The sequence below is a fragment of the Rhinolophus ferrumequinum genome, chromosome 10 (genome assembly GCF_004115265.2).
Source record: "Rhinolophus ferrumequinum isolate MPI-CBG mRhiFer1 chromosome 10, mRhiFer1_v1.p, whole genome shotgun sequence".
Taxonomy (NCBI): domain Eukaryota; kingdom Metazoa; phylum Chordata; class Mammalia; order Chiroptera; family Rhinolophidae; genus Rhinolophus; species Rhinolophus ferrumequinum.
The window spans coordinates 8,577,587-8,598,473 of record NC_046293.1 but is presented as its reverse complement, the minus strand read 5'-3'; the positions used below and the strand labels follow the sequence as shown (position 1 = coordinate 8,598,473).

The window sequence follows — 20,887 nt, the reverse complement described above, 5'->3', positions numbered from 1 at the left end:
AAAAAAATAAGACTTGAGTAGGTACTCCAGCAAAACAAAAATACAGTAAAGAAGATTTTGGATTCAAGAAACTGTAATGAATAAAAAAAATGAGAAACTTTATAGTGAAGTCTAAATAATTGCTGACGTACAATGTCTTCAAATTTTAATAGCAAAGCATGTTTTGGAGGCAGTAAGATTGGACCAGAAGACTGATCTCTTTGCCTCTAATAGTGGCAATAATGAGTAATGAGCTTGGGGAGCTAGGCTGGGGCTTCATTGTGAATGACCTTATGAACTTATGCAGGTCTCCGTCCCTACTGTTAATAATTTACTATGAACCTAATACCTCCTCAAATTACTGTATTTCTTCTTCTCTTCAGTAGTTAATAACACACTGCCTCAATTCCTTACTGTTTCTTAGCAACAAGCTTCCATCATCACATTTTTCTGCAAATGCCTTCTTGGACTCCTGATTTCAAACCACAGTGATCTTTCTCAGTTTGCACCTTTGGTCTGTCTGTCGTCTCTCTCTTTGTAGAACATTGCTGATTACCTTTTTCTTCTTGAAACTCTCCTTTTGCTCACCTTCCACAACCAGATTTCCTTCTACTTCCTCTATCTCTATGGGTTCCTCTTTTTAGTCTTTCTTTCTAAATACTGTCACACCCCAAAGTTATGTCCTCTCTTCTAAGTTCTCTTACCCCTTGGCGATTCCATCCATATTTCTGGCCCTACCCCTTTTTCAAGCTGAGCCTAACACTTCCAACTGCCATATGGATGTCTTCCTGTACCTCATATTTAACACATTAAAATGAAACATCACTGTTTCGATGAAGTATGATCTTCCTCATTCTGTTATTAGCATCATTATTCCCCAGGTATTTAGACGAAAAACTTGATTTCTCAAACCTCTTTTCTTTGTCTACCAAATATAGTCATCAAGTCCTATCAATTTTCCTCCCTAATATTTCTTGTCCTTTTGTTTTTATCCCTACTGCTTCCAATCTAGATCAAGTTCTCATTACTTGCCTAGAATATTGTAAAAGTATCTGATTTACACACATCACCTGGTTTTAAAGCCCTTCATGTCTAAGACCCAAATCTCCTTACCAGCCTTGCATACTGGAATATCTTACACTTCAATTAAACTGCAATTCTTTCTGTTACCCAAACAGGTTCTGCCATTTTCCCTTCTGTGCTTTTGTTCTTTTCATACCTTTCGCTTTATTTTGGACCATGACTTTGAGTGAGTCAATAATCTTCTTTCTAACTTTAAGTAAAATCTTTGGAGATTAAAAACGAGTAAAATACAGTTTCCTTTCATGTATTTGTTTTGTCGATTTCACACCAAATCCATAAATCCATTCAGAGAAACAAAACCTTTTTAAATAAAAGTGCTGTGAGAACTAATTGTTTTCCCCTTGGCTATTCTCAATATTGCTGGTTTACAAGATGATTATAGAAATGACATATTTCAAACAAACTCTCTTTTATAGTATCATTACCATATTACACTACTATATTAGCAACTTTTTTAAATAAAAAGGTTACAAAGTATTTTCTGTATCGATGAAGATAATCTTTCCTCCTGAGTAGCCACCAGCTCCTGGAAGCTGAGCTGTCACTAGGAAGCAATTAAAAGTTAATTAATATTAATAGGAGTGAATAAACTTTGTACAAATGAATGTATAAATTAACACAGGATTTATGCTGGTTGCAACTCTTTAATCAATCTAACAAAGAATCATGATCCTTTAGTTTTTAAACGGCATGTTATATGTTTATATTACTAACTAATGGGCAACATTGTAAGTACTCTGACAGCATAGTAGTAATTTAACAAAGAATGTCAGTATCCTCACAATGGGAGCTATTCATGAAAGCTAGCTCTTGTAAAGAATAGAAGTCAAATTTAAATATTACTTTCTTCCTATAAGAAATTATCACAAATACAATTTATGCTGTATAACTCATTTAAGTAAACTTTGGTGAATGTATGCCAAATTTTCAAATGCATTTTCTTTATATGTAGTGGTAGTTCACACTAAGGAATTACTTTATATCTGGTACATGCATATCTTATTTCTTTTGCAACAACCCTAAATTTGGCACTATCATTATTCCTATTTTACTGATGGGGAAAATTTAAAAGGTGAAGAGCAACTTGCCTACGTCACACAGGTATTAACAGTACAGCCAAGACTAGAGTCAGGTATTTTGGTTCCAGAATCCCTTTCTTAACCACTTTGCCATGCTGCTTCCACTTAGGTCAAAGAAATGCAGAGTAATGTCTTTGTGCAAAAGGAGGTCTTTACTTTGTTTTAGAAAACGTTGTTTTTAAGTTTTTCTAAGGGGCAACCCTACTCCATGGAAAATAAGGAATTCTAGGCCTTAATAGATTTGTGACATTCTTGCTGATAGGACACAGACAATATGGAATGGGAAAAACTGAGACAGTGAATTCCTCTCTCCACTTACACACTCATACACCCATTTACATCATCCCTATTTCCATTCAGGTGTTCAGAGAGCAGCACACCACCTCAAGCACCACATATTCAAAGACCAGCTCTGGTATCTGTGTAACCATGGGCAGTTTACTTAACCTCTCTGAGATTTAGTTTCTTTGTAAATTTGTTCAGATTACAGGAGATGATATAAACCAGGCACAAAATAGGTTAGTAAGTGAGAACTATGATTATTATTGTTATTGTTATTATTGTTGTTGTTACGTATCCTTACCACAGAGGGTATGAGAGAGCTGGGTTTTTCCAGTACGAAATTCTGTGAAATATAGAGAAAGAAAACAAACCCACAGAGTTAATTTTTAGACATTTTCATAAAGAATAAAATATGTCCTCAGAGTATGGTTTTCTATTCCAACTGTCAAATCTTACACATAAAGTACCACCACGTCATGAATGGATTCTGCATATATGAATATCAGTACTAAAAATAACTTTTTAAAGTTATTTTTTCACTGAACTGTCCTTTAGATAAAAATTAAGTTAAACCAAGTTTTCCTTAGTCGTATAAATCAGAGTTTAAGATCCTGCTATAGGAAAGGAGAGCTTGGGATTCTCTCACTGAACTGAGGTCCTCAGAGGGGAGCTGACGTGGTCTCCAACTGGTGGCATGCCCTTGCTAGCAACAAAAGCAAATTCTCTCTGGGAGAAAACTTGCCCACTCACCAGTTTAAGCCCACTGAACTCCCACAGATTAAAATCAAGCAATAAACTCAAAAATATCAATAAATACACAAGACGATAGCCACAAGACTGAGAATCACCAGAAACAATGAAAACCAGATTTATTTCTCCAAATCACCAGGAACATCAACAAAACAACAGATTTAGTTTCCCGAAGACTGCAAATACTGAAATTGTCAGGCACGGTGTATAATAGTTATGTATGAATTGTTTTGAAGAAAAATAAAGTATATAAACAGGGCAGAAAAAAATCTATTCTCCTTGTTCATGGAACATGCATTTCCTAGAAATAAGATCTATCTAATTATTCAACTACCTTTTGAAGGAATGAGAGTAAAAAATTCTATTCTCTTCTGTAGGAGTCAGAGATAAAAAGATGAAAAATGCCAATAAGATCCATCTGTTAATGTTGGAATATATTTTAACTGCAGCTTAGAATAATCCTGTATTATGATAATTGAGATTTCATTGTATGTCCCAAAATAGATACAGTTAACTATTGGTTGTTTATTTAATTATATATGTATGTGTTTATATGTATGTGTGTATATATATATATATATATATATATATACATATATATATATAATTTTTTTCATGTAACAAAATATCAAGGTTCTATTTACCTCCAAAAGCTTCTGTGATTGCCATGCTTTCAATTCCACCTCCTAGCAACTTACTGGAAACAGAAAGTAAGCATTAATAACAGGAACAGAAATAGAGATCTCAAGAAAGGAGAAAGTGTTACTATCATTAATATCATTTCTTTATATCTATCTATCTATCCATCCATCCAGCATGAACAGGAATTCTGGACTGAACAAATGGCATTCCACTGGTTTAGATCACAGGTTCTACTGTATATGAGCCAGTGGATCAGCAAAACAACTTGTAAGCCCTGCTATTCTTACTTCTGGGTGTCAATAGGAAATGGGCAATATAGGCCTTATGTCTCAGTTCTGTTCTTTAGATCTGAATTGGAGTTTGAACAAATGGTCTTATTATTAGCTGGGCTTTTCATTTTGTGCTGTTTTTAAAAGTCAACTGAATATTCAATTTTAAAAAAATACACTGAGAAACATGAAAAGTAGATATTAGGAGAGAAGAAATGAAAAGTTAAACTAATTTTTAAAATTATTTGTAGATTAATACAGGTTGATTCAGAAACTATATTTTGGGTCTGAATTTCTTGCAAGAAATTTAATCTTGTTTCTACAAGTAGTTTCGAATTTATTTTCTTCAGTTGCCTTTGGAAAACAAAAAAATTCCTTCAAAAGAAGAAGGTATTACTAATACTTATAGTAGAAACAACAGCCAGGTAGAGGAAAAGAAATATAGTATTTCAAAGACTGTGCTCAGTGGTTATAAAATATATGAGATACACACTCAAATTCCTGGCTCCCAGTGGTGATATGGAAAACCATCTTCCTCTTCTCACTATATTCAAAGGCAGTCAAGAATCCTGGTTCCTACAGAAAGACAAAAGGAAAGTTTCAAAAAGGGTATAAGATAATGGTTTTAATTTCAAATGTTGCCGAAAAGTATATACTTGATTATCAGGGGTCATCATTTGATATGAACTATAGTTCATTTGTCTTTGAAGGCAGTACAAAATCATGGTTAAGAACACAGGCTCTTGAGCCACCCTACCTAGGTTCAGTGGCACCCAAAAGCTCTATGCAAAAGCTTGGGTTAAAGGCATATGTTTTTGCTTGGAGCCTCTCAGCTGTATGGGCCTGTCGTGCGGGGTGTCAGGTGGGGTCTCTGGTCCCACTCCCCACATAAGGACGCAGGACACGGTGAGGCCAAAAAGGAACACCCACGGAGCCATAGGTGGGGGAGTCATACCACTATACTCTCGCTGGCGGCTGGGTTGGAGACACAGGAAACAGGAGCCACACAATTCTCAACCCTCACTGCTCCACTTGCAGGCTCAGCCACCATCTTCTTGCTAGCCCCCATTTTTTGCTAGCGTAGCCACAGCAGTTATATTAGTGGCCAATTGCTCACTGGTTACAGCTGACGGCCAACTAGCCACAGCTGATGGCCATTTGATCACAGTCGATGGCCATTTACTACCTGAGCCAGCACCTTTCTATGTGAGGCTGAGAGCCTGGAAACTGCTTTTTGGGGCTCTGTCCCCACAGGGCCTCTCATTAAGTTTGGCTTAACTTTAGCTCACCTGCCTTAGTGAGCATATTCTTGGATATTTATGTATTCGTTTATTTCAGTTACAGTTGACATTTAATATTATTTAGTTTGAGGTATACAGCATAATGGTTAGTAGGTTCATACATATCTCAACTGCACACCTATAGACCTAACTACTGTTAGTCTTTTTCTAACCCATGCTCTTTTATCAATTGTCCTATATACACCAGGAGAGAGCAACTTCTTTGGTGCTAACCACTTTGCAACGGCCATAGATATCATATTTGAGGAGACAAAACAAAAACAAGGTAAAAAACAAAAATGAAAAGGAGAAGGAAAGGCAGAGAAAAAGAAAGAAAAAGTAATATAAAAAGTAACATAAAAGGAAACGAAAAGAAGTTTTGGTAAAAACAATTATCTTCAGCGTGTTCCAGGTGAAGACCCCTGCCTCAATCGTTCAGAAATTAATTGCTGTTGCTTGAAACTGAAGGAATAAAACGTTAACATGGGGAGAATAACATCCGGTGATCTACAGGAATGCAGTTTGCATAATAGTTTCTCGTGTTCATAATGAGAAAGACTACAGAGACTCAGGGGCCCTTCTAAGCTAAAACAACAAAGAACGGATTTTGCTTACAATAAGTTTGTTGGCAGCCTCTTTAATCTTGTCCACTTTTGCTTCTGAGAGCCCTTTGATATTGCACAGGGCTCTTCTTGTTGTCATTTGTATCCCTTTAATGGTACAGATTCCTACTGACTTCAGTTTCTTAATGTCAGCCACATTCTGTAAATAAAAGAATGGAGCAGATTGATGAAATACCAGACTGAAAAACTCCCATACTATGTCATGCGCTTTTGTATCCATATCCTTCCACCATGATGCCAATTTTATACAAGTAGCCAGGTGGAACCCACCCACCATGTAGCCAAATGTTCTGGAAATATCTGAGTAGAGCACACCCAGCACGCTGCCAAATGTTCTGGCTGTGCCCTGATTTCCCAAGAATGTTAGTGAGACCATGGCAATGTAACAAGGAATTCAAAAGAAAAGTCTGTTAGTAGAAAAGCTAGCAAATTTATCACACATTCACCCCCTCAGTTCAGCTCCTTCCTTCTACAGAACTTCATTACCAATATGTTCTTTTAAAATTTTTAAAGATTTTTTTTCCCTCTACCCTTGGAGAATGAAAAGAACTACATCACCAAAAGGCCAGGATTGTCTTTTGCTCTTATTTTCTAAATCCAACTGGAAGAGATTAAATGTGAGCCTTCAAAAGATAATGTCAGAGAAGTTTTACTATCAACTGATTGCTGTTGAAATTCATCTAGTTTGTTATTCAAAGTCTGGATTTCTGTCAACATCACTTACTCTGATCACTTCAAAAATTCCGACAAAACTGAATTTTCTGTTGATGAAGACAGTTGATGTAGATAGCTCTGAATACCTCTACTTGAACAAGTGGTTCTCAACCAGGGGCAATTTTGCTCCATGGGGACACTTGACAATGTCTGGAGAAATTTTTGGTTATCACAACTAGAGGGGTACTACTGGCATAGTGAGTGGTTAGGAGCCAGGGATGCTGCTAAACACTCCACAGTGCACAGGACAGACCCCCACAACAATCCAGGATGTCAATAGGGTCAAGGCCAAGAAACCCTGAATTGGACAATTTCATACAACATTGAAAAAATACTTACAATTCCATGTTTTTGTAACAGATCAATGTCTTGAAACAAAGATTCCTAAAGGAGATGGTACAGGAAAAAATGGAGTTTTGATTCTTTATAGCCAACAGTTTCACATCTTTTAAAGAGTTAATTCAATGTTACGGTCATTCCAAATGCCTCAAATTCCACTTCTCTAGACAGATGTAGGATCAATAATGCATTTACAAACACATTGTTACATACTTAGAAGAAGAGCCAACATTGAAAGGACTGGGAAGTTCAATACTTTTGTCATGGCCTCTTCAAATTTTTAAGACCTTAACCCAAAAGAGTGGAAAAACATTTAAATCTATTTTAAAATGTGTTCTCAACCTTCTTCCCCACCAGATCGTGCACCCCTTCCTCTGCTATTTGGTATCAGTATGCATAGGTACCAATATGGCCACACCAGTTGTTAAATTACTAAAATACTTTCATACCAGTTGCTAGGTAGCTAATCTTAGCACTTCTTGCCAAACAAGTTGTTACATATTTGTAATATTGCCTCTCTCTAGAACTATGTTTTATTTCTACTCTCAGTTTCTAAAAATAGTAGCTAACAGAGAAGAAGCTTCATTTTTGTGGAATGACTGAATGTCTACCTATCTTCCAATATTCTTGCAATACCTCTTCATCTTGGAATCCTGGTTCTTCCAGCACAACTTGATCTTCCTTCATATTGAAAGGTGAGCAGCAGAAAAATAACCAATTCTGGGAAAATAATATTATTTAAAAAGCAGTCAGATTATATAGTACAAACTCCTTTGCCCAGAGACCTCCTAGATTTCATTTCGAAGTCACTAAGGACCAGGACAATTAGAGAAATATTTAGTTTGGAATGACTAGGCTGGCCTATCTTCTTTCTGCTGGGCATGTGGCATTATTTATTTTAGGGGTGTATGTATGTGGGGGTGGGGGACTTAGCTGCTTCTCTCTTTTCTTAAAACTGGTCACTTTTATCATCTTTTGATTTCCTATAGCAGTTAATCATGGCTGTCTGATAATATCTTTTTTATTATCTTGGAAGGTTATTTAGAATTGCATATTGCTATTTAATCTTTCGTGTTTGTTAACAACACTCTAAGAACTGTATCCTCCCTAGCTCCTAAACTTAGTCTGCCTTCAATAAACAGATTTTATTTTTCTCCTATCTGATGCCTTCCTGCTTGCTAATTATGAATGGGCTCTCTTGTAACATGTATCTTTTTGCTTCATAAAACTTTAGATGTATTTTGTATTTACTAATATTTACTAATTTCATGGTTTTGTGTTTGTTTGTTTGTTAAGATTTAAAATTATGGTGGATACCCAAGACAGTATTAGAGCCAACCAATAAGCAGAGTGTTTGATTTAACACCGTAGCAGTTGTTTTAAGATCTCAGGAATCTTCAAGGTACGACAGTGTTCATTTTCATTAGAATAAAATGTGGTCCAAGTAATCCATTTTCTCGGTCTCTTCCATCTTCTCACTTAATACCAAAATCAGGGGTGGGGGCCTAGCGGAAGAGGAACAAACTGCTAGACCTCTAAACAGCAAATTAACCCAGGCCAACGAGGAAACAATGTTAATGGTATCTTCTGGAATACTGTCCCTTAGTTAATCACATACATGATTACACAAAATTCCACACTGTCTTCATTGAAGGAAAAAAAAATCATTTCTACTCCCCTTGATAAAACAAAAGGCCGTTCTCTGTCGTTCTGGAGCAGCAGCTGACGGGCGGAACAGTTAGAGGGCTCCCAGACACCTCGGGTTAAGGCGCCGGAAGCTGTGCCCCACCGTCGGGGAGTGCGGTCCAGGTCACCCTCTTAGCCTCCCTCAACAGAAGGCCTGGTCCACACCCGCGGCCCGACATTTTAACACTTGGTTCCCTCATAAGGAGGCCAAGGGAGCCTCTTCAAGACCTAGGTCCGATTTGATTTAGAATTAAGATGCTGGAAGTCCCTCGAGATCACTGAGATTCCTTTCCGGAGGTGAGGGAGGGATGCACGACGCCACTACCCAGGGACGAGCAACGACCACCAACTATTACCAAAGAACGGAACCCTGGCGTTCCCCCTCAGATTCTTCACACGTTTCCCTTTCTGCCACCAACCCCGCTCGTACCCTGGTCTCCCCGAGATTTTCCTTTCCGCCCCCTCGCCCGGGCTTTCCAGTCCTCAGGGATTCCAACTCAGAACCAGAACGCGGAGACTGCCGGCCCGCGCGTCGTGCACCAGCAGCTTTGGTGCCAACCGGCGCGAGTTTAGGCGCGCGGGTCGCGCACACGTCGAGACCAGCGGGGCGGGGCCACGGTGGGCGGGGCGGAGGGAGAGGGAGGGGCATGTGTGGGCGGGGCCAAGAGCGGGACCTGGTCCGAGGAGAAAGGAAGCTGAGAATTGTCGCCGAGAGAGCTCAGAGGGCTGCGCGCTGGGGTGAGTGGCAACAGGTGATGTGCAGAAGGCTTATCTCCTTGAGGACCCTCGGGTTAGGAGGTCGAATATGGGAGTCTTTTTCTCCAAGAGGGGAAAAGGCCTTTCTTTTCACGAACAGCTTTTCATGCCTGGTGTTCATACCTGGCTTCACTAATATCTCAGCGTTCCTAATATCTCTTTTTGTTCTTTATGGCTTTCTTAACTAACCGTTTGCCACTCTCCAGTCTGTGCGTGAGAGTGAGGCGCCCAAGGCCCATTCAGGACGGAGAGTAATTTTCCTTCGTCTTAACTTGAAATTTTAAATAGACAACAGAAGCCAAACATATTTTGGTCCAGTTTTTAAATAGGAATTTTAGGCCAGCCTTCATGCCAGCAGAGCTATATCTGGCAGCGTCCTCTTCCTCCCTTTAAATGGAGACTGTTGAGGAGAGTCATGAAACGTTTGAAAGAGCATCTGTTGAGGTGGAGACTGTAATGTATCTTGGATGAATATCTGTGCAGTTTTTTGGGTTCAAAAGCTAGTACAGAGTGACCCTTTTCCTTCAGCGTCTGAATCATTTTTTGCTGGAATAAATAGCAAAAAAATTCCCACAGTAGCAGCTGGCATTTTGTAGGACGTTTCCCCCCCTCCCCCAAGGTGGATTGTTTAAAGAGCCAACAAATAAGAGCTGTAGCTTGGAAATTAATGCCCATTTGGGGGGTGAACTGGATAATGCTAATAGGCTTTTAACTTTGAGGACTCACCCAAAATAATTACAGCAATTTCTGAGCAACGTGTTAGATGAAGACATCAATTGTACAGAGGAGCTGCAAAGAGCACAGCAAGATGATTTAGGGAAATATAACATATGTAGCTTGGTGTAGTGACAGCTGGGAGAGAGAAATGTTCATAATATTTGAAGGTTGTGTGCAGTACACTTAAAGAAACTGAAATGAACTTGGTAATAAATTCACGAAGTGAGAATAAAAATCTTTGAATGTGATATTGATGGTTATGTACAAATTTTAAAATTAAAAACAAATAAACAAAAACCCTGGGGTAATTAAAAATTACACTTGAAGACCTCTCCATTCAAATCAGAAAAAAAAGACATCTTTCATATCATACAAAAATTCTGAATATGATGAAGGTGGAATTTCAAATCAGTGGGGAAATGATGAAGTCAATGAATGGTGGTGGAACCACTAGGTAGCCATCTAGAAGAAAAATAAAATTGGAACCATACTTCACACCTTATACCAAAATAAATTTCAGGTGGATCAAGAAATTAAATCTGAACAATTAAATAATAAAAATGCTAGAAGAAAACATGAGACAATTTTTTGTTATCTCAGAATAAGAAAAATCTTAAGAATGACACAAAACTCAGAAGCCATAAAAGACCTATAAAAATGACTACATAAAAAAAATCTGGCATGGAAAAATACTACCTTCCTATTTTAGAGGATGACAAGCCAGAACTTTTGTGTCGATTAGTAACCAATTAGTAATTGTGTCAATTAGCTTTCACAATTTCTCAAAATTTTCAGCAAGTCCACAAGTTCTCTATAAAATTTAAAAAAATTGTGTCATTTTAATGATATTCTAAGAAATAAAAAAACAGTGGGGGCCAGCCTGGTGGTTCAGGCAGTTGGAGCTCCGTGCTCCTAACTCCAAAGGCTGCCGGTTCGATTCCCACATGGGCCAGTGGGCTCTCAACCACAGGGTTGCCAGTTAGATTCCTCGAGTCCCACAAGGGATGGTGGGCTCCGCTCCCTGCAACTGAGATTGAACACGGCACCTTGAGCTGAGCTTCCTCCCAGATGGCTCAGTTGGTTGGAGTGCATCCTCTCAACCACAAGGTTGCCGGTTCAACTCCCGCAAGGGATGGTGGGCTGCGCCCCCTGCAACTAGAAAACGGCAACTGGACCTGGAGCTGAGCTGTGCCCTCCACAACTAAGACTGAAAGGACAACAACTTGAAGCTGAACGGCACCCTCCACGACTAAGATTGAAAGGACAATAACTTGACTTGGAAAAAAGTTCTGGAAGTACACACTGTCCCCCAATAAAGTCCTGTTCCCCTTCCCCCCCCAAAAAAATACTAGTTTTAAAAAAAAAACACCAAACAAACAGTGGGATTACAGTAAAGACCTGAATTTTAAACCATTACACTTTACTGCCCCTCTGTGGACAACCATATAATCAAATAGAGGCATATGATTCCGTGGCATACATTTGAGTTTCCTCAAACTAGTGCCTGTGGATATATGTTAGATATATATTCTTGGAGTTTCAAGAGCTCAAATTTGAGAAATGCTATAGTAGAGAACTAAAGAATGAAAGGTCATCACACACACACAAAAAGAATTTCACTGGGTACATCTCCTCTTAACATATTTCATTCATTCAAAAGATGTTTATTGAATTCCTACTATGTGTCAGACACTGTGCTAGGTGTTAGGTGCTAGGAATTCAACAGCAAACAAGATGCAAACCCTAGTGGGGAATACAGATAAGTACATAGGCAATTACAGTCATACACATACACACACACACACACACACACATAGTCACACACACACACAGAGGGTGCCAAAAAAAATGTATACACATCTTAAGAAAGGAAAACTGGATTAAAATTGTAATAATCAACATATACCAATAACAAAAGATGAATACAAGTCACTTTAACTTCTGCAATTACAAGAGGTGCCCAGACTGGTTACCATCAGCGTACAGACACCTCTGATAATGGTGAACTACTGCTTGAGCAATGTTGACCAAAGTGTCCACTTGTATACATTTTTTGGCACTTCCGGTATATCAAAACTCCCAACTTCAGCATATAGCTGCTCATAGAGGCATACCTATGACAGTTTATTTAACCAACATTTAGTAAACACTGGTCTCAGCTCTCTGCTGGATATGAAGATAAAGACAGGTCTCTGCACTCAAGAAGCCGTGAGTCTAGTAGGGTAGAGACAGAAACATAATCACATACAGGGCAAGATAAGAAGGATTATACATACTTGTACATGCAGTTCGGAACCAAGTAGACCTCTCCCTGGATGTCCTCATCTAGGTGGTAACCCTTAATTTGGGGCTGAAAGGATAAGTAAGGATTTGCCAGCTGGACATTGTGGGAAAGACAGATGAGACAGATGGAACACAGAGGCTTATTTAGGAATCTGCAAGTAGTTCTGTTGGAGTGAAAGGTGCTAGAGAGACATGAGCTCTCAGAAGCAAAGGAGAGAAGCCACAGGTAACATTTAATAACTAACATTTATAGCACTTACCGCTTTCCACAGATTAGCACATTCACTCCACACAAAGAAACCATGAGGTAGGAACTATTTATTATTCCTGTTTACAGATGATGGAACTGAGGCGCCACAAAGTTAAATAACTTGCCCAAGACTCACAGTCTGTCTCTAGTGTCCATGCTCTTAACCAATATGCTAAACCTGTATATGGCAGACCCATATTCATATGCGATTGTATTTTCCATTTATAGCCGTATGGTATAAGCACACATAGGAGAGGCAGCTAAGCCAGATTTATAGGACAATTCAGACTTACTGTGTGGTCTTGGGCAAATTATGGAACCTCTCTGTGCCTCAGTTTCTTGATCTGAAAACCAAGAATAATATTAGTATTGAATTGTTGTGATAATTGAGTTAATACACTTGAAGTATTTGGGCTACAGTGTGGAGAACGGATTGAAGGAGGTAGGAGAGAGGGCAAGGAGAATACCTAGGAGAACACTGTAAAATTCCAAGCCAGGGATAATGGTGGCCTCAACCAAGAAAGATCTGTTGGGAAGTGGGGGAAATAGTACCTCGTTCACAGGCCTAGAGGACAAGACCAAATACTGTACAGAAACAGATTTTACAGTAAATGCCTTTAATTTTTATTATGGACAATTTCAAATATATACAAAAGTAAAACAGTATAATACCCCCATTATCCAGCGTCAACAATTTTCAACACATGGCCAATCTTGTTTTTTTTTTTTTAAAGATTTTACTGGGGCAGAGGAACAGGACTTTATTGGGGAACAGTGTGTACTTCCAGGACTTTTTTCCAAGTCAAGTTATTGTCCTTTCAGTCTTAGATGTGGAGGATGCCGTTCAGCTTCAAGTTGTTGTCCTTTCAGTCTTAGTTGTGGAGGGCGCAGCTCAGCTCCAGGTCCAGTTGCCATTGCTAGTTGCAGGGGGCGCAGCCCACCATCCCTTGCGGGAGTCGAGGAATTGAACCGGCAACCTTGTGGTTGAGAGCCCACGCTCTGGGAGCTCAGTGGCAGCTCAGCTCAAGGTGCCGTGTTCAATCTTAGTTGCAGGGGCGCGGAGCCCACCATCCCTTGGAAGGACTCGAGGAGTTGTGGTTGAGAGCCCACTGGCCCATGTGGGAATCGAACCAGCAGCCTTCGGAGTTAGGAGCAGGGAGCTCTAACCGCCTGAGCCACTGGGCCGGTCCCCAATCTTGTTTTAAACCTCCATCTACTTCCTTCCTCTCATATTATCTTGAAGTAAATTCCATACATCATATCATTTCATCTGTAACTATTTCAGTATGTTTCTCTAAAAGAACTCTTGTTTAAAACATAACCATAATACCATTATCACTCCTAAACATTAATAATAATTTTAATATCAAATATCCACGCAGCACTCAAATGTCCGATTGTCTCATAAATGCCGTATTTTTTTAAGTTGGTTTCAACTGGTATCCAAAAAATTATATACATGTTGCAATTTATTGATGCCTTTTAAGTCTCTTTTAATCTATAAATAGATGATGGGTTACTGTGCTGTTTAGAGATATAGGTGGTAGCAACCTATTTTAGCAGTTTGTTCCCCTTCCCCTGGACCCCAACCCCTGGTTTTGGTATTAAGTGAGGAGATGGAAGAGACCAAGAAAATGGATTACTTGTACCACATTTTACTCTAATGAACACAGCCATGCCTTGCAGAATCCTGAGATCTTAAAACAACTGTTACAGTGTTAAATCAAAGACTCTGCTTATTGGTTGGCTCTAGTATTGCACTGAGTATCCACCATAATTTTAAATCTTAAAAAAACAAAAAAGCAAAAAAGAAACCCCCATGAAATTAGTAAATACTAGTAAATACAAAATACATCTAAAGTTTTATGAAGCAAAAAGATACATGTTACAAGAGAGCCCATTCATAATTAGCAAGCAGCAAGGCATCCATCAGATATGAGAAAAATAAAATCTATCTACTGAGGGCAGACTAAGTTTAGGAATCAGGGAGGATACAGGAAAATGACATAAGGTCAAAGTTCTTAAGAGTGTTGTTAACAAATATGAAAGATTAAATAGCAATATGCAATTCTAAATAACCTTCCAAGATAATAAAAGAAATTATCGGACAGCCATGATTGTGCTATAGGAAATCAAAAGATGATAAAAGTGACCAGTTACAAGGAAAGAGAGAAGAAACTAAGTCCCTCCCCCCTTACATGCTCTATTCATAATCAATTCAAACCAGGACTGTAGGATTTTAACTTCACCTGTTCCAATTTAACATCTAAATTTCCTTTCTTCCATGCTGAGAATACTGGTTCCCAGCAACATTGGGAATGACAGAAGTGGAGTATCACACAATTACTCATTTGCTTTATCCCACATTACAGTAAATGCTTGTTAACTGTTCTCTTTGATGCTCTGCCCCTCCCCTTATAAAGGGCAAAGGATTCTTTCCCATACTTTTCCCTTCTAATATTTACAAAGAACAGAGACAGGTCTTTTCATCTTGAACTTCCTGAGAGGCCTATGGTTATGAGTCCTCGGTAATTTTTGGAAAGGGTCCGTGCAGGGATGATGTTGGACCCAAGTGCTGTGCAAAGGACTGTCTTGAAAGACAACAATGCAGTTTGCCCTGGGCCAGAAAATCAGGACACCTCCTTTCTGGGTTGGGGCAAGTGGTAGACATAGATAGGTAAATAGGCATTTATATCCACTGTGGTAACTGCTACCATACTGAGGGTGCAGGAAAGCCCATCGGACCACGTAGGAGGGGCACAAGTGTCAACTTTGCTGGTGGTGTATCAGGGAAGGCTTTCTGGAGGAGGGGACATCTACACGGGGTCCTGAAGGAAGAGCAGGAATTAACGAGGCAGGGAGTTCACAGGGAAGAGGGAGAAGGAATATCCAGGTACAAAAGCAGTAACAGGCAAAAGGTCCAGAAATAGGAGAGGGAGCATTTCTCCTGAGAAGAACTGCAAATAAAGAGCTGATTGTGGCTTGGGTGGCGAACCGGAGGCAAGAGAGAATGCTCTGGTCACTGGAGCCGTATGGTGCCTTATACATGCCACATGCTCAACAGGGCCTGGTTTCAGAAGAGTATACTTTTTAACAGCAGTGATAACAACAACAACAATAGCTTGTAGCAGTTACCAAGTGGAACATGCTATGCCAGGAACTCTGCATAAAGTATGTCATTTAACCATCACAACAACACTACCCTCCTAGGCAGGCATTCCTTTCTGCATTCAAGAAAACAAGCTCAGAAAGGTCAAGTCACGTAGCTACAGGGATTCAAAGCTCTGAATTTTCTGGGGCCAAAGCTGGAGCTCCTTCCCTATCCCCCTTCCTCCATCCCTTTACCTGGGTGATATGCTCCAAGGGAGTCACCTAGAGTTACACTCGGGGTTCAAGTGAAGAAGCATATCCGTGGGAGACAGTGTAGGTCCCAAGGATGTACTTATTTGCTTCTTGGTTCACGCAAACAGCCATCTGCATGATTTCTTCCCTCTGAGCTGTGCCAAGCAGACTGTTCTAACACAGAACAGGTCACCCCCTTGTGCTCTGAGGCCAAAATGATACCAGCCGGGCCTGTAAGCCCAGCTGCAGATCCTTCTGCACACTGGCCCCTGTACCTCTGAGCCTCAGTGAAGTATCTCTGACTTGGTTTTCCTTGGAGTTCACACAGATCTTGAGCAAAGCATTCATGCACTTTTTGGTTTCTACATCCTACTACCCTTCTTCCAGACTGTAAACCCCTTAAGTTCAGGGACTCTGTTTTTATTCATCTCTGTATGCACAGGAACTAGTCCAGGAATAATATAGAATAGACACCCGGTGAAGGTTTGCTCAATCTCTCCAAGCCCCAGTGTCCTCTAAGGACGAATGGAGTAACAGTAGCATTTCAGGGGGCCCCCAGGAGGGTTAACCAAGATAATGTCGAAAAAGAACTTAACAGAGCACTCACCACATAGTAAGTACTCAATAAATGATGTCGCCTATGATTACTATTGCTATGTTACATAGTAATATTATACATTCCATGGTGTTATTATTAAACAAGTGAATGAAAGAACAAGTAAGTAAGTAGGAGAGGCCGGAGGGCTCAGTTGGTTGGAGCACTGGCTCTCGACAGCAGGGTTGCCAGTTCGATTCCTGCATAGGGTGGTGGGCTGTGCCCCCTGCAACTAAAGATTGGGGATGGTGACTGAGCCCTCCACGGCTAGGTTGGGGGACAGCGACTTGGAGCTGATGTCCCTGGAGAGACACAGTGTTCCCCAATAAATAAATAAATAAATAAAAGAACTAGTAAGTAAATGCATGAGTGAATGAAGTGACTTAGCTTCAATTTAAATGCTGACTTTGGCCCAGGTAGACATGAACTTCAATACTCTTTGTCCCATGGACTAGAAATGACTAGATGTGTTGCAGCATTATTATTATTTTGTTTGGTTTGTAGTTTTTGTTTTAGATTAAATTCAACAACATGCATAGGCTTCATCCAAAAAGTTCTCCCAATTCTTGGACAAGGATTCATCCAGTTGAGCTGGAAGGCGAGAAGCTGAGGAAGAATACTTTCTTTTTGTACGTTGGTTTCAATTTCTTGGTGACCTCTCTCTGGATGAACCATAAAGACACAAACAGAAACAGATTTAAAAACCAGTGTGATCAAGAGAATGAAGAAGGGAATCCCCAACATATAGCCTAGAAATCAACCATCAGGAGTGAAAGAAGTCAGGGAAATAAAGGTGAAATTGATAGACTATGTAAAATAATTGTACTGAGAGATTTGTACAACCAAGGGAGAAATCTGGAGACAAATTGCAATAAATACGAGGTCCGAAAATTAAGTTTGCGAACTCATCCTAGAAAAAATGCTACATGCCTCATTGCTGAATACACTATGGTCACCTTTGAAATACTCCCCTTGGGAAGCTATGCACCAACACCAGCACCTAGTCCACCCTTCAAAGCAATTTTGGAACTTTTTCTGCAATGGCCATCAGAGCTGTCGTCGTATTACCCTTGATGTCCTATATGTCATCAAAATGTCATATAGTTGTCGAACTTGTTGCAACAATGTTGCTAACTTTTTTTGATATCAGACGGATTATTCATTATGAATTTGTACCAACTGGACAAACAGTTAACCAAGTTTACTATTTGGAAGTGCTGAAAAGGGTGTGTGGAAAAGTTAGACGACCTGAACTTTTCACCACCAATTCATGGCTTTTGCATCACAACAATGCACCAGCTCACACGGCACTGTCTATGACAGAGTTTTTAGCCAGGAAACAAATAACATCCTGGAACATCCTCCCTACTCACCTGATCTGGCCCCCAGTGACTTCTTTCTTTACCTGAAGATAAAAGAAATATTGAAAAGAGAGGCAGCTCTATTTGATTCTTAAAGATACATATGTATTATTTTAATTAAAATAAAAACAAAAAATTTAAAATCAGTGTGACCTTTCAAGAGGATTTTTTCCTAACTTCACAAGTATAGAGAGGCAAAGTTCTAAAATGTAATCAGTGTATTTTTTCTTATAAGAAATTCACTGGACCCAGGCTGTGCCCTCCCGAATGTGAAACTTTTGGAGGTTCTTCCCTGTGGATGAGAACTTGTGCGTTTTCTGGAGCTTCATCATTTCAGTGCCAATAGTGAGTGAGCAGGGTAAGGACTGCCCTACAAGGTAAGCTCGCCCAGGGCCCAGAAAACCAGGGAGTCCTGGGCTCGGCTAGGCCTGTGCTCTGAAGCAGGTATGCTCGAAGGCTTCCTGAATTATGGAATGTCAGGAATTTTAGAGGGAAAAAAAATGATGCCTATTAATTACTGGCAGTTTCTATGCCAGGCTCATTATATGGGTTAGATCATTCATACATAACACCCATCACACATTTATGGCCAAGGAAACAGGCCAAGAGAACTTAGGTAACTTGACTTAAAGTCACAAAGCGGGGCAGGGCAAAGATTCAAAACCCCAGATCTTTTTAGAGTCAAAGCTCCTTCTACTGTTTCATCTTTTCCTGTGGGGGAAACTGAAGGGTAACTCCTTTACCTGATTAATTTTTACATGGGGCTCTTCTAGAGTAGTCATCCCTACCACATGGATCCACAATGGACTCATTATGAGGAGAAGATATTGGAACTTCTACTATTATTATCTCATCCTTTTTAATTTCTTTTTTTCTGCATGTTTTATAATATACATACTATATCAGTGTAGGACCAAATATATGTCTCTGGTTATGTGGGTGTGTGTATGATTTCTGAATAATGAATATATTATTAGTGGCTGAGTTCTCATAAATGTTTTAGAGAGAGAGAGAGAGAGAGAGAGAGAGGAAGAGAGAGAGATAAGATCAAGAAAGTTGGGGACTATGATCAAGAGGTATAGCCAGGGTTCCATACAGAGGTAAACATTTGTGGGAGACTGCAAATCCTCCAAAATACATACATACTCCTTGGTGAAGACCACCATCTGCCGTCAGAACTTTTAAAATCCAAATTTGACCATGTGGTTTCCCTGTTTAATGTCTTCCAGTGGCTCTCCATGACTTAGAAAATAAAGTACTTCATGGAAATCCCTTCATGATTTGTCCAGGGATCTTCTCCACGCTCACCATCCCTGGAAGACCCTCACACACTTTCTTGAGCTCCTGCCATGCTACTTCCTACCTCTAAGCTTTCCCTCCTCTGCTCCATCCACTGAGAATGCTGGCCTCTTTTCTCAGCCCCTGCCTTCTGCCTGGCAACCACCTGACTCAGGTCAAGGGCCACGACTTCTGTAAAATGTTTCCGCGTGGCTCCAGGCTGTTGGGTTCTTTGTCCCGTCTGTCTAACAGCACCTCTGGAATTTATGGTATTTATTTGTTGATAGATCTGCCCTCTTTCTACCAAACTGTGAGCCCCTTGAAAATAGGGAGTGTGTCTTAGCTACAGTTATTTACCTAGTGTCTACTGCAGGGAACTTTTGAAACCTTTCCAAACCTGGGCTAGCTGCTGTATAAATTGCACTGGATCATCTCTACCTCATATGGCTGTTATGAAGGTTAAAACGAGGAAATGTTGCTGATGTGTGTAGCTTAATGCTTGGCACAGAGAAACCAGTTAATAAATGGGAGCCAGTATTATCATATTATAAATTAGATTTTGTTAGTTATCATGTTTTATATGAAATAATGGGTAAAAGAGTAAATGTAATGACCCAAGCAAAAAATTCCCACTCCTGTTTTTCAATCAGCCTAGGGAAAACTATAATGGACTCTTTCCTCTTTCCTGGGATAGTTATTTCTATTTCTTAGTCTTCGGCCACAATTTACTTTTTCTCCTGTTGTTGTTCTACTGTACTTGAAATTAGAAGTATCAACGACTTCAGAGGAGCTTTCTTGTCCTGAGGAAGAGAATTCATCCGAGTTTGAAAGTGACAAGTGAGAGTAGTTCAAAATCTGTCTCCCTTCTTCCTCCTTTCCCTTCCTGTGGGGCAAACAAAAAGGACATCAACAAAAATTAGCTCAAAAATGCAGTGTAATTTCTTCAAAGTTTTCACTGGAATCTCAATAGGTGTTGAAAGAAAAAGTTTACAAATCAACCAATCACATTGGCAGTAGCAGACACCTGAAGCAGAGGGCTGAACACACCACCATGACTTCTTCATTTATTTTCCACGCTCAGGACCTGTTGTGTGCCAGGCACTGGATTAGGCACTGGGAAAATCCAGGACAAGATTCCTGAGCTCAAGGACAAATCTTCTGTCCAGGGAGATGGACAAGCAAATCTATGACTAAAGTAGGCTAAATTCTGTGGAGTGCGATCAGGAAAATTTAAGGCACATAATGGGTACTGAGTAGGCAAGTCAAGGAACACTTCCTAGAAGTGATGCCTGAGCTGGGTTTTAAGGTCAGCTAGGGGTTAGTGAAAGGAAGAAGTAGCTGAAGTATAGTCAAGTCTGATGGAACAACAATAATATCAGTAAATTAGACTGAGCTGGCTTTTTATATGCTTGAGAATCTAAGATGAGTATCAGAAAGACTGTTAATGGGTCATCATTGATCCTATAAGATTCAAACAGGTGGGTCTCAAGCTAAATGGCTATTATAAAAAAAATTGTGGTCTTTTTCTGGTTCAAAGGAAAATTCAAATTAGGTTTAATATCGGATGATTTCCTTGGGT

General features: G+C 39.7%; 2 protein-coding genes across 2 annotated transcripts in view; both read right to left on the bottom strand.

The window, feature by feature from the left end:
* Positions 1 to 9,285, bottom strand: part of DMC1 (DNA meiotic recombinase 1) — a 28,258-nt gene extending 18,973 nt beyond the window's left edge. The window contains exons 1-8 of the mRNA XM_033117873.1: positions 9,157 to 9,285; positions 7,677 to 7,760; positions 7,041 to 7,085; positions 5,980 to 6,126; positions 4,578 to 4,660; positions 3,818 to 3,870; positions 2,725 to 2,766; positions 1,534 to 1,606 (exon numbers count right to left, since the gene is read on the bottom strand). Of these exons, the coding sequence (XP_032973764.1) occupies positions 1,534 to 1,606; positions 2,725 to 2,766; positions 3,818 to 3,870; positions 4,578 to 4,660; positions 5,980 to 6,126; positions 7,041 to 7,085; positions 7,677 to 7,727 (494 nt within the window). The 5' untranslated portion in view covers positions 7,728 to 7,760; positions 9,157 to 9,285. The remainder of the gene's footprint in view (positions 1 to 1,533; positions 1,607 to 2,724; positions 2,767 to 3,817; positions 3,871 to 4,577; positions 4,661 to 5,979; positions 6,127 to 7,040; positions 7,086 to 7,676; positions 7,761 to 9,156) is intronic.
* A 4,519-nt stretch (positions 9,286 to 13,804) lies between these two features.
* FAM227A (family with sequence similarity 227 member A) overlaps positions 13,805 to 20,887 on the bottom strand; it is a 56,135-nt gene continuing 49,052 nt past the window's right edge. The window contains exons 14-15 of the mRNA XM_033118711.1: positions 20,038 to 20,191; positions 13,805 to 17,329 (exon numbers count right to left, since the gene is read on the bottom strand). Coding sequence (XP_032974602.1) covers positions 17,099 to 17,329; positions 20,038 to 20,191 — 385 coding nt within the window. The 3' untranslated portion in view covers positions 13,805 to 17,098. The remainder of the gene's footprint in view (positions 17,330 to 20,037; positions 20,192 to 20,887) is intronic.